The sequence below is a fragment of the Chlorocebus sabaeus genome, chromosome 18 (genome assembly GCF_047675955.1).
Source record: "Chlorocebus sabaeus isolate Y175 chromosome 18, mChlSab1.0.hap1, whole genome shotgun sequence".
Lineage (NCBI taxonomy): Eukaryota > Metazoa > Chordata > Mammalia > Primates > Cercopithecidae > Chlorocebus > Chlorocebus sabaeus.
The window spans coordinates 5,205,567-5,220,000 of NC_132921.1; the positions used below are offsets into that span (position 1 = coordinate 5,205,567).

The window sequence follows — 14,434 nt, forward strand, 5'->3', positions numbered from 1 at the left end:
CTCACTGGCTGTGTGGCTGTTGCCATGCAAGGTTCCCCACACTTGCAGAATATATTTCAGCTTCTCTCTCTGTGTGTAGAGAGGAGCCCATCTAAAATTAGTATCTTCTAAATGATGGTAAACGGAATATAAAGAACAAAGCCTCCAGTGTAGGCCTCCATTTCAAAGAGTGCTGAAGACGGCAAGAAGGGACAGCGGTATGTGTGCAAATACGAGTCACCATAAGAGTTTATAAATGCATCTAAAAATCAATTAATTAATCCTCCCAAACCACTGCATAAAGGCAGTCTTCCCACCCAGTGAACCGCATCCTCCACAGCGTGCAGGCCAGGCGTGCAGATGCTCACTAGAAAAAAAGGCGCTGCAATTGTGGACTTTAACAATTCAGAGTATGCAATAGTCCTTCCGAGGGAAAAGTGTGAGGAAGCCCCACATCACTCCTCAAAAAGGAAAGCCACTAGGAAAGGGATTATGAGACCAGCAAACAGGTAGTTTCTCTTTCCAACATTAATCCACCAGGCTGACTCATACTATGTCCCCCTACTCCAAAAACTAAAATAAAACAAGAAACCATCCCAACACACCTGTACTTCTGAGACATTAATGACTGGTGACCCACACCCAACACACATAACATCGGCATCCGTCTTCTTGTATTTCTTCACAGAGCTGACATGATTGGCAGGTGCTCTTTTTAGTTCTGCCACTATATTTACATATTCACCATGAAAATCAGCAGAAACATACTGGAACGTTGTTAGGGGAAGTCTTCAGGCTTTTCCTAAGTGTGCTATGATACTAATTCCAAATTCCCCCAAAAGTGAGAAAAGACTGTACTTTATAAGACTCTTGAGAATACACTGGGGATGTGAAATATGTTTCCACGGTTCGACGGTTTAAAGAGATAACGGAGCAGGCTGCAGATGTAACTGATACCACTTTTATATGTGAGCATGGGAGAAAACTCCAAAGAGAACTCCTACGACACAGAAAACTATGACAGCAACCCGGAGTTCCAGAGCTGCTGAGGCCGTGGCCCAGCTCATAACTGCTCTCAGGCCGCTGGGCACAGGCAGGCTACCAGCCCTGCAGAGATAGGGACAGGCGTCCTGTGAAATGGGCTGCCCACAAACACAGATCCCCAGTCCCTTCATCACAGGCAGCCCTGAGAATTGGAAGAGTCTTCCTAACTGTGCGTGGCAAACTTAACCTGACCAGAACAGACATGAAGTTACTGCCGGTCTTTCCTCACCCAAGTATTGTGACTATTAATCCATTTACCTGTAGAAAATCTCATGTTTAAGCTGAGGATGTTGCGAAATATACAGTATATGCACAAAATTTCTTTTCAAAAATCTGAAAAGTTCTGAATTCCAAAACATATCTGGCCCCAAGGATTTCAAGTAAAAGATGTGGGACCTTCTTTAAAATGTGAATGAACTAGGGGCACACGCCACTTCCTTCAGGGTTGACCTGGAGTCCAGAAATAGAACTGGTGCCTGAAAAGCCTAGATCAGAAAACTCTCTTTTCCAATGTGCAGAACTACCTGTTAAAAGGACGTGTTTCAGACCCTCAGAAATACCTACTAAATAAACAAATAAGATATATATATATATCTCAATGGAAAGTTGAGAAAGACAAACCTAACTCCAAATTAAACTTATTTTAGACTTCCCAAAATACATGCAAAACATCTTACAGCTACATGGTCTAAAAGGCCATCAGCAAAATCAAGTCCATTGAAACCATCAAATGTAAAAAGATTAAACTAGAGTATACAACACACAGTCCCCTCGGATTTGGTTTTATTGGTGTAAATTACCTGCGTAGACACATTAAAACTCAACTGAGAGGCAAAGTAAAATTCCTGCTTGAAAGGTTCACAAATAAAGGAAATCTGGCCTCAATTACTAAAAAAAAAAAAAAAGTCCGGACACAGTGGCTCATGCCTGTAATCCCAGCACTTTGGGAGACTGAGGTGGGTGGATCACCTGGGGTCAGGAGTTCGAGACCAGCCTGACCAACATGGAGAAACCCGGTCTCTACTAAAAATACAAAAATTAGCCAGACATGGTGGCCTATAATCCTAGCTACTCGGAAAGCTGAGGCACGAGAATTGCTTGAACCCAAGAGGCAGAGGTTACTGAGTTCACACCACTTCACCCCAGCCTGGGCAAAAAAGCGAGATTCCGTCTCATAAATAAATAAATAAGGCATCACATGCACTTATTTTCCTTCCTAGGGATAATTTTTGAAGCCCTGTGAAGATCTAAAATTGCAGAGTGGTCCAGGCATAGCGGAACACACCTATAAATCAATCCCAGCACTTTGGGAGGCCAAAGCAGGAGGATCACCCAAGTCAGGAGTTCGAAACCAGCCTGGCCAACATGGTGAAACCCGTCTCTACTAAAAATACAAAAATTAGCCAGGCGTGGTGGCAGGTGCCTGTAATCCCAGCTACTCAGGAGGCTGAGGCAGGAGAATCGCTTGAACCCAGGAGGCGGAGGTTGCAATGAGCCACGATCATACCACTGCACTCTAGTCTGGGGACAGAGTGAGACTCTGTTTCAATAAATAAACAAATAAAATTGCAGAGTGCAGGCAGGAAACACTGTTTATACATTAGCCAGCAAGGAACAGGTATCTAAAAATGTCCTCTCAGGGTCAACCATGCTATTGAGCCTCACAGTGTTCTCATGTAGTGGACAGAAATGCAAAGATCTGGGGAGAAGCTCCAGGCTAGAGAAAGACTCACACCAAGCACCCGTGGAAATGACCTCCGAAGGACCATGCCCCAGGCAGGATCACAGTGATGTGGTAATGGGCAAAGGCAGCCCGGCTCCACGGCCACACCAGCCTGAGCTGCCCTTGCCAGCACAGCAGCCTGAGATCTCAGCAGAGGACGTCAGTGGGCACCACCTGGGCACCCACTCTGTACCAGACTTGGGGCCAGGCACCTACAGAGCCTCATCTGCCTGGAGCCTGTGAGGCCCACGCACAGTTCCCACCGTCCCCCACTGGAGAGAAACTACATCTCACCTTCCACCCACTGCCAATCCGAAAACTCCGTCGGGCTGGTCTCCAGCCTGGGACGCACATTGTAAAATGCTGATATTTGGTTTTTTCCCCACAAGGGTTAGCTGATAGGTTTTTTAAACTGGCTTATTTAAATATTATAAATCAAGTGGTTCACCTCCCATCCACTGATGGCACTTACTTCGATAATCCATCCTATGCAGTTCGCATAGGGAACTTGGGTAAAGTACAGCATTGGAAGAGTATCTGTGAGTTTCCAGCCAAGAAATTTTCCACGCACTCCTTTGTTCTTATTTTTCTTGTAATAGCCAGGAAGGGCTCGTACCACTTCCACAAATCACGGGGAAGTCAGGGGAATCGGGGAAGAAAGACGACGTCTCTTTAATTTCACACGCATGATGTTTGCAACCACTAAGGTCATACCTGCGTGTGGTGACTGACAACTTTTCAGCTTGATTCAAAGCAAACAGCTGCTGGGCTGATTGCCTAGCAACTAAAAATTGATGGATGACCCTTAAGATGAATAACTACCATAAATCACCTCATTCAAACTCTCCAAGAAAAAAATTAAAAAACAATGGTTTTCATGACATTTGCTGAGCTCCATAATGTGCCATGATAAATTTGGCCTCCTTATGGATGCACAGTTGTGGTTGTGAAAGTTGAGTCACTTCTGTTTTTGTTTCCTGTTTCCTGTAATTCCTGATGCTCAGGACCCTTCGTAAGGTGCATTCCTAGGAACATGCTGCTCCAGCAGGAACGGCAGCCCTGGGTGCCTGTCAGTCACTCCAGGATGGACAGGAGCTGCTGAATTTCCCATCACCAAACAGCTTTTAATCAGGAACCGGCAGTCTTACATCACAAAGATGGAAGGGGACCCCGTGCATTAATAACGGTTACAATACATTTAGTGTAATGATTTGACCTCGGCCAACACTGTAGACGCCATGATTCATATGAATTTGATAAACTACTTCCTGTTTGTAGACATGTCATATGTTTCTAAAAGGCCAAGAATGTGCTTTTAACTTGCAAATAAACACAGACCTATAAACCATAATAGGATTGAGAGGAGGTCTTGGTATTTGTCCTCTAAAACACCCAGTATCATGACCATTACGAGCACTTCCACAAGTAGATGCATAATGATGAACAGATTATTTTTCCAGATGGTATTTTCCTGTTTTTACTTAACATTCAAAAGGAGGTGTGGGCAATTCCTTTCACCATCTTTCTTTGCCCCCTTTTCTTGTTACACTGGGTTTTGTTTGTTTCTTTTAGGTTAGATTGATGTTACATGGAAGGTAGTTTCCAAAAAACCAGTCCACTGACTCGGGTTAGCACTTTGAAACCAAAAACAGCTTCCTGCTTTCTTCTTTCAGCTACCATCACCAGCACCCAGGGTCGGCACGTCATAGACCGCATGTCACAGACTGTCACACTCACCTGTCTTCGCAAGAGCGAGGGCTTCCCCAAGGAGGGGGTTCAGTCCCTCAACAAGCATCGGGAGCTCTGACTATGAGCCAGGAACTGTGCTGGGCTCTTGACGGTGGAAGGAGAACAAGATGGCCCTGCCCTCATGGAGCAGAGTGTCCACCAGGACACGAACAAGTCAGTGAGCAATCTTATAGACAGAGACACGCTGCATGGTGCATACAGTGTGTGCCATTATACTAGAAAGGAGTTCACACCATCGGACTGGAAGCTCCCAAAGATGAGATGCATCAATCCTGGAAAGAAAGTTACTTTCATTTAATAGACTGTACAATTCCAAGAAACCTTCTCTATTTAAAAAGCCAAAGAGGGCTTTTAGGCTCTGGAGTGCAAGCCACACTCTCTGAGCATCAAAGCAGAGGTGGGCTTTGAGGAGGGCCTGCAGGTCGGGTGGCACCCACCGGAAGCCCAGCTCATGGATTACCCTGGAGATGGCATGTCACAAGATTGCCTGCAGGCCAGGGTAGCATGCCCAACACCTGCCCCACCCAGGGCTGACTGTGACCAACCCCTCACTCACTTTGAGAGCTCCTCTATCCACCACATGCAACAAAACCCCTGAAATGGAAAGATGAAATAAAGCAACATTAGCAACAAATAGAATGCCTCAGTGGCTGAAGGGCCACGACCTAAGCTGCTCATAGCCACCGGCAGCCCCAGGTTTCTGGTCCATGAAACATCTCATTAGAAATAAAAGTGGGATGCGCCTTGTTCCCTGGTGTCTGCGTGAATGCCTAGATTCTGGGATCTGTGCTCCTGGAAGAAAGGACAAATGCACTAGAACATCCCGCTCCACCATTTTCAAGGACTAGAGATGTGAGGACCAACCGTTGAGAGGTTCAACTTTGGATCCACCATCCCTTAGAACCAACTCCCTGCTGAGCAAATGTCAATAACGCTGCCATCCTGAAGCAAAATGAAAAAGACTCATATTAATTAGGTCACCAAGACTGCTTATATTGCATATGCTACTACACTTAGGCATGCGACGATAACTGTGCATTCTCCCCACAGCATCATGCTCCTGACACGGGAGAGCCTGGGCTTCATTTGTCTTCCTAAATATAAATGGCCACTATCTGTAGCACTTAGGAGAGGTTAGCTGGCTTCAAATAAATAGCATCTTAACTGCTGCCCTGATAATGGTGAGCTCTGGGGTACATCTCCACTTCTAACACTATCAGGGTCCTGTAAGGATGGAGTGGAGGCGATCCATTTGGAAAGCCATCTTTAATGCACATGTGTGTGGCCAGAGTCTGCTGCAGCATTCATGCCTTCTCAGCATTTTTGCCTGGGCTCTGATCGCCCTCGGTAATGCCTTCCTGGGTGGAACCTACGGAATAGGACAATTGGCATGCTGTCCCTTTAAGACTGAAATGCTTGTTTCCTTGCAGTAAGAAAAGTAAATCACGCTATAGTGAGTTGAGCTTTGAAAAAAGCATCCATCCATTAAAGTTCATGGATCCGCGTTTTCAGGTTGTCCCTCCCCTGGCTGTGTCTCAAGTTACAGCCTTGTACAACCCAAGTCTAAATAATATTCACCATGATAAATGACACCATAACTCCGATATCCACAATCAATCTTTGCTTTAAAGATACATCCATCTTCAATAATGTTGATGGGGATTCTGTAAAATGGGGAACGTGACTGTCTTCCAGACCTCCTAACGGCGGGGGAAGGAAGCCCTGAGTGATGGCTGTCAGCCCACATCTGGCTGCAAAAATAAATTAGCCTTATGCAGACAAATGAAAGGGCTAGCTCCGCCTAGGAAACAGCCACTCCTGAGCAATGGCTAATTTATAGGACTTCTTTCTGGAAAGTTCCTGGCGAAGGCAACAGTCTCCTTCACTATCTCTTTAAATGGTATCTGATGCTGTAAATAACTTCAGTGTGGTAGGGACTGTACGAAGTACAAAGGGGCGGGGATGAGAGAAACAATAACTTTTCTCACATTCTCACACATGATTACAATGCAAAACTCTACTCTTCAAGGGGAAAAAAAAATTTATTTTAGCCAAATGCTTTTATAGTTTAACACCATGCTCTCCTCTGGCTGATTTTTTTTTTTCCTTTGCACTTTTTGGTGGTTTTCTAGCGGTTTGGAAACTCATATAAAAAGTAAACAAGCTGGGGGCAAAAATGGCCCTTTCTCTTCCTCCTCCAAAATATCCTTTTTTAGCAACTTTTAGACTCGAACCTCATCACTGTCTTTATGAAGGCGGGAATGGGGTTACAAATTCTAGGCAACAGAGAAAAAGAAGAAACATCTATCGGGTTTAGTAGGTGGTTTCAAAAATAGCCTGGAGTAAAACACTTATTAGGCAGACTCTAAAAAAAAACAGAAGACCAAACTTCTGCCGCAGGAGTGGGGGACCTATGAATTTGGATACCAGGGAAACGCTTTGCTGCTGGTTCTTTATGCCTCTGACCTTGTCTCACTGAGTATTACTCAGGGCTTGAATCCTTAAAGACGGCTAGAGAGTGGGGAGATGCAGGCGGACCAGGGTCATGCTTTCTGTGGGGAAAGCCGGGACTCCATGGTATGTCCCTACAGAGCCGGGGGCTTGTGTGCTCCTGGGCTTGGAACCATCACTCCTTTGGGTCTCCGAACCTTCCCAGGCAGGACCTCGGAGCTGCTGCAGCAGGCTGAGGTGGGGAGGGTTAATTCTGTGAAGGTTGAAGGACTTACAGTAATGCTCTGAAGACAGAAACATCACAGGCTTTCCTGGCAAGGGGTTCACAGAGGGTAGGAGGGACTGCAAAATGAACTCTCTCAGGCTTTGTCGGCGGCATTTCCCAAGGCCCAGCCTGGCCTCTTTGATAAATGACACATGTCATTCTGTCAGGGGCTGACACTGCGGCTGGGAGGGCTGGTGATGCATGGCTCCAGGGAAAAGGAAATCAACTTTTTGGCATCGAGTGTGTCTGTGCCCTGTATGAGGATTTTGTTTCTCCAAAAGTGAAAGATAGACTTAGGATTTAAAAAAAAAAAAAAAGTTGAAAAACAGATTGAACGACAGCTTACACTTAACATAAATTAACTCAGTAATGGCGAAATGTGCTAGCCTGTGATAAATAAAAGCTACATTAGTCAATTATTAATCACACTCTAACTTGTAGCCAGACCCATGACTTAAATCTGGGGCCAGAGCTGCTTTACAAACAGATAAGACAGTGCCTGATAGGCGTCTTGAGAGAGCAATCAAGAAGGAATCAAAGATTTCATGGGCTCACCAATGGGAATGAATAGAAGGTTCTAGAACCACAGAGTTGGGTGAGTGGGGAGCAAGAAAAGACCAATCCTTTGCAGACACAGACTATCTACTGACTGTGTGAGGAAAATTAAATGTAACGGCTACATCCAAACACTTTTTTCTCCCCAGTCAGGACTTATTTGCTTTGAATATGCAAGACACTTGTACACTGCAAACATATGTTTATATTTCATATAATGTTTATATTTGTAAGATTTTGCCTTGAAAATATGTTGCAGTTTTGCCCCCACACCTACTGAGTTGCATCTTTTGAATCTGATGCCTGCTAAGGGGATTTTCCTAGAGATAGTACTAATTTCCAAACTAATTGCTTAGCACAGATTTATAAATTCAGCTTCACATTTTACCAAATTGACATTTGACATCCATGTACACAAAAACAGGGCAAAGTGCAAACCTGCCTCTCCACCAAGTGTCTCTCTTTTGGCTCAGTTCTAAGCAACCCATCCAAAGAAAAATCAACATGGAGAAGCTACTCTCAAAAAATTTATGGCTTTGAGGTATCACTATTCTTCATAATAAAGAATATTAAGTAAAACCCACCACCGGGATACAGTCTTCCATTAACTGCTGTCTGCCGTGCTCAGGATGGCGGGTGAGCCCAGCAGCACCTCTCCTTGGGCAAACCTTCCCCCTTCAGGCTCGGAATGTGGAGGATGGTCAGCTGTCTCATTGTCAGCCCTACGTGATGACGAGTTTATTTCCACGACAGTGGGGCTCTAATTTCTAGTGCTCAGAAGACCTGCTGAGGCTGTGGGGGACTTCTGACGTTCCAAAGGGCACGCTGAGGTTGTGAGGCAAGCGTACAGAGATGGGCCAGCTCACAGTCAGAAGAAAGTGGCGTGGACAGGCCATCATGCTGACACACGGACAGAAGCGATCACATCTCCAACTCTCCCACGAGCTCCACGTCATGCTCACCTACCGCCAGGCCTCACTCGCAAACAGTAGGTGTTCAAGAAATTGCTGAATTCAATTCAAAATATTTAATTTTTCTTTAAAAAGCTAGAGGCAAGTTTCCAGCCCCATGATCCATGATTGAAGGTGCCCGTGAACCCAGGAGGCATTTCCTAGAGGCCTGTGCACCCACCATGCACGTCCACACCCAAGAATGCTCCTTGTACAGCTTCCGCATCTCACGTGCACTGACGTGTCTACATAGGCCTTGACATGAAAATGGCAGGAGGGCCCGGAAGTTGTTGATTTCAGCTTATTTCCAATTTTATAAGTAGAAATAAATGCAAATTTTACCAAAAGCAAATTCTCTAGGCACAACCAGCTTTTCTAAAAAAGAAGAAAAAAAAAAAAAAGGACAGCTGTTGCTTCATGATGGCGACTTCCTCCAACTCAGGGGTGCCAAAGATGGGCGCAATGAATCGCATGGTTGTAGAATAGCACGCGTTAGGAATTCTCTAATAATATAAGCCCTTTGTTTACAGAGAAGGAAACTGAGGCTTGAGAAAGAAAACGGAAAAAGAAATTAATGAAAGAACAAAGACCCAGGCCTCTACCCTACAACCAATGCCCGCCGTACCCCTCCCCGCCGCCCTGTATCCTGCACTGTGTGCAAGCATTGATTCAAAGTCAACCTTCTGAATTTAAACATGGACAATTAACAGGCAGGTTCCAAATCGAGTCCAAATGTTTAAAATAGCTGATAAAGCCAATGGTTTCTTAGATGGCTATAAATAAGAGTAGTGCAGGGAGGGGGGATCATACATTAAAATCTGGGCTGATGTTTAAACTTCTCCCTTCCTCCAGCTGAAATATAATTTTTCTTTAGTCCATAAAAAATTCAGATAGTGTGCAGAATGTTTATATATTACCAAGGTCTCTCTTTAAAAGGTTTATACTTTTACTTTATGACCTGTCCTTGATTTGACACTTCCGCTCATCAGAAAGGGATTTATAAAATAATCCTGAAGGTGAGGAACAGACATCTGTCAGGGACTAGCTGGGTTTCACGATGCGAAATTTAAGAAGAGAAAGAAATCCTGTTAAGCTCTCTTTAGTCACCAATAGACATCAAAGGTAATAATTAAAGAAGACAGACGTCATAAAACATAAATTTATGTCTCTTTTAATAATGCACAAGCGCCGTAGTGTGTAAAACATCTATTAGGTTGAAAGAACATGAAAGTGTTCCAATAAGAAAAATCTATGTTTTGTTTTGGGGTATTTTCCCTTCCTTTAAAAAAAAAAAAGTGAGGATCTTTTTTTTTTTTTTTTTTTTTTTTACAAGTTTAAACTGAAGTCTTTCAAAACCTTTGCCATCTGTGGGTACATGAACTATGAATGACCCCGAATGATTTGCACTCTGCTCAGAATCCCTTAGAAAGCACGGGAAAAAGTATCATTAAGAATGACTGATGACTGTCAGTCATGGTTGACCTCATCCAGGCTTTGGTCTCTGCCTCAGTAATAAGCTGGCCTTTATTAGTACCAACACTCCATAAAGGGGGTGTGTTTAGTCACAGGATAGTGGCCTTCTAATGCCCATTGCTTCTCTCTGGAAGATTGATTAGTGCTCATTTTTACTGCCTTCCCAGCACATGCGGGACCAGGGCTGCAGAGAATCAGGCCTGCAAACTACAAACTCGAGTGAGGAGGTGGGAAAAGGATGCCTAGCAAGAGAGGCGGGGTGCAGAGTGGGGGACAATTTTTTTTTTTAAGGAATCTGTCTTTCAAAAAAGCCCCAACCACAAAACCATATGTATATTCGATTCCAGGGCCTGGAGAAGACAGGCCAGGAAAGCAACTGTCTGTCGAAATGGAACTGAAGGAGCCACTTATGTGTTAACTTGTCTGAAAAACAGAAGGGGATCCTGGCCTGCAACTCCCTCTCTCTAAAATCAGCAGTTAGGAGCAAATCAATGAGGAGGCTGCCTACAGAATTAGGCCTCATAACCAGCCTGACATCAAAATACAAAGATGTAATTATTACCCATTAAAACTGAACATGTGTGAAACTAAAAAAATCTTCCCTATACGAGCACATAAAAACCCATCCACCACTTTTGTATTAAACTACTAAATTATTTTTAAGAAGCAATTGCTATAGAAACAGACAAACGAATTTATATATATATAATTTCCATGTATCCCTAAATCCCTTGTACCGCCTCCACTCTCGTTGAGATAACTGAGTGCCGTGAATTCCCAACAGGAAGAACTGAGGAATAAATGTATTATTATCTTCATCATCACCCTCACACCCATCACGAGATATCAAGTGCCGCAGTGCTAGGGGGAGCGGGAGGTGCACCACAGAATACTCCGAGCAGGTGCTCTGCAGAACAAATGAAGGAAATGATCCCATGTGGACCTCCTCCATTCCAAATATGTCCATAAACAAATTTAGCTCACAGGGTGATTAATTTGCAGAGACCCTTTGGGAATAGGCCAGACTCTCAGTAGTCTAATGACTTCAGCCAGTTACTCCCAGAAATTTAGCCAAACACCACAACAAGATCCTACTTTCAGAAAACTGCTTGAGAACCTTGGGATTAGGTTACCACGTACACAGGCACCTACTGGATTCGAAAGTGTCTCCACAAAAAATAGGGGAGTGGAGGGGGCAGTCTTTGAGAACTGGGTTTAAACACAGTCTGCCTGGAGCAAACAGTTAGCATCTCATTTTGGATAATTCAGAGTAAGCCAGAGAGGAGGAGGACAGAAAGCCCCTCCCATGATCTCAGGACAGAGTGGCTATCACCAGCATTGAACCTGAGCTCCTGGAGCCCCCAAGCCCTGGACCATCCCTTGACCCCATTCCACCAGCTTCTTGGAGCTCTGCGTAGAGAGGGGAGGAGGAGTTGAGAAGAGAAAGGAGACAACGATCTTTTGTGAACGTCGCAGTTTTAAGTTAGTTCTCCTTGAGAGCTTTTGAGACACTAATTTTTCCAGTATTGAAAAGTGAGGAGAAAAGAGAAGTTACAAACTCCCTCTCCGCACCTACTCTCCATCTGGGTATGAGATCCTTTCTGCTTCCTTTTTCTAAAATAAATGCTCATTACTGATTTTAAATTGACAAATAATACAAGTTCAATATCTGCTTAAAAAAAAAAAAAAGTCAGGCAACTTTTCTGCTGCAAAAATAAAATGCTGCAAGGTAGCACAACCCCCCTTTAACACAAGCACACAAGCCACGCCGCTACAAAACACAGACCTTTGTGCGCGGCTTCCTTTTAAAACTGCCAGTGCGCTAGTTTCATTAAGATTATTAGTGTTTCATATACAGACAATGCACCAAGCACTAACAATCTGAATCACTTCCTGGCTGACTTAGAATACTTATTAGAATATTTATTTCCCATTACTTTCTAGAGTTATAGCAGTTTCCCTCAATTAAAAAATTTTAAAATATATACATATATATTAATATATATACGTATGTATATATTCTCCAAGTTTGAAGGTAGTTCAAGGAGATTTGTGCACAGCACAGTAATGCTAAGGTGTTGTTTATGGTCATATTATTTGCCTGGATTTGGCTTTTCTTGATGCCAGTACCTTCCCAGGTAACAATAAAGCAAGGCAGGAGAAAATAGACATGTTTTACTGTTATTTTCATGTAGCTAAGAACCGAAGCAGGGCAGGCTCTTATAGAGTATTACACAGTTTACTGCATTAATAATAGGATGCCCCACTGCTGTGACACATTCTGTACTTGAAATAAATATTAGTCACAATACTTGCGTTTTAAATCCATATATTTTAAAGCCAGCTGTAACAATCACACAGGCACCAGGGATGACTTGCCAATAAGGCATATTAACCACTTTGAAAAGAGCCCTCACTTCAGTTCAGCATTCATTGGTATGTCGCACCATTTCTTGCTATGAATCTTGCAGCTGGCTTTTAAAAATAGTAAAATGTAATAAATACAGGTTTCTGAAAAGTTCACATTCCCAAGTCAGAATGTATACTGACCTTCGCGGCTGATTTAATTTATTTCATCATATGATCTTGCTGAAGATGCACTTTACTTTTAACTAAAAACTGAGGATTTTTTTATAACCAAATTTTCTAAAACTCGACTCAGCCTGTGCCCATCACTCGCTCCTGTAGATCCACGCCTTCGTGCCTGCTTTAAAGTGGAATTTATAAGCATGTAAGTACTTGACCTATATTTACCATACACTAGAACACACCTTTAAAATTGCAGCTAGCAAGTTGAGGCAGAAATGCCTATATCTCAAATTTGGAAGTGCACATCGGATTCAGTATGTAGATGGCTAACGCGGGCTCTGCTGGGAGGCAGAGCCTGGGAGCAGCCTGTGCCCAGGAGCTTGGAGGGATTCTACTTGGCTATTTTCCTGCAGAATGCGCCACGATCACAAGAGTGAGGAAATCCTGCCTTATATTTTGCAGAGAAAATAAAAATGGTAAAAATCTACAATAATGTAACTGATTCTTGACTTTTTCCCTTTAAAAACAAAAGACAAATCTTTGTTCATGTTGGCACAGAATTTCAGAAAGACACAATGGACATAGAAAGAAAAAAATGTCTATCATCTAAGAAAACTGCTTACTGCTGCAGCAGTGTGGTGGATGAACAACAAAAGCAAATCCAGAAACGAGAGCCTGGAAAACATGAAAAGGTTAAACAAGCGGCTTAGCGAATAGGCCTTCCCAGGAAATTTGAAGTGAAAAGAACATCACAGTTGTGATTCTACCTTAATGTTTTAGTTTTATTTTACTGTAAAACAATGGAATCTATAAACAGTTTAACACTAATTAAAACAGAAATCCAATCCAGATATTCCCAAACCAGAAAATCCAAGCAGGTGATTTAATGAAGGAAGTATCAAAGCATAACTGAGCTCAAAAATCTCTCAAGAAATGATCCTCTTTTCCTTGCCTGACAATAACCATTAAAAATGGTAACTGGAGGCCTGTTTATTCCAATTCTCAGTAAGCCACATTGTTAGGTTTTTCTAAGTACATAAATTTCACAATATATTTCTCCAGTGAAGTTAAAATGTAAAAAAAAGAGTCAGTTCAGGACACTTATCTCTATGCAATTCACTATTTCCTATGTCCCCTAAGAAAAAAGGCACACACGCAAAAAAAAATTAATATTTTGTTTGAGTTGCTGTCAACTATCACTTTAGCCCTACATGGAGCACAGTGTTTTCAGTGCAGAAGGACCTTGCCTGCAAGCCTGAGTCTTTAGGTTTTCATGCTTCCGGAAGGGTTCTCCAGTAGTAAATATTAACACTGGATTTTAAAATGTAACAAAACTCCTCTTTGTGCAGTGCTCTGGGGAAAATGTCTAACCCCTGACAGTCCTGAGGTTTTTCTGTTTCAGTGTAGGTTGCATAAACAATTGGACACCATGGCATCCCAACCCCGGGCTTGGTCACATATGACTGTGCATGTATCACAGGTACCTGCATATCTACAGGTATGAGAGCAAGACCTGTTCTGCACACCTACGCGTGCCTTCAGCACGTAACCAACAGGCAATACAAGGTACACTTACACACATATACAACTCACGTCATGTGTGCTAAGAATGACCCTCATCATTTATTTCCTTAATAGAAACATTTCTAGCAAGGAGACTGCATCAGATTATCACTGCTATTAAAAAGGCTTTTACATTCCTGAAGAATATTGGGT

General features: G+C 43.1%; 1 protein-coding gene across 4 annotated transcripts in view; it reads right to left on the reverse strand.

Moving 5' to 3' along the window:
• TSHZ1 (teashirt zinc finger homeobox 1) overlaps positions 1–14,434 on the reverse strand; it is a 79,302-nt gene that overhangs the window by 55,938 nt on the left and 8,930 nt on the right. The window contains exon 1 of one of the 4 annotated variants that reach the window (XM_073006235.1): positions 4,484–4,763. The exons of the other annotated variants lie outside the window; for them this stretch is intronic. Within the exon in view, the coding sequence (XP_072862336.1) occupies positions 4,484–4,541 (58 nt within the window). The 5' untranslated portion in view covers positions 4,542–4,763. Of the gene's footprint in view, positions 1–4,483; positions 4,764–14,434 lie in introns of those variants that run through there. 4 annotated transcript variants of the gene reach the window in all.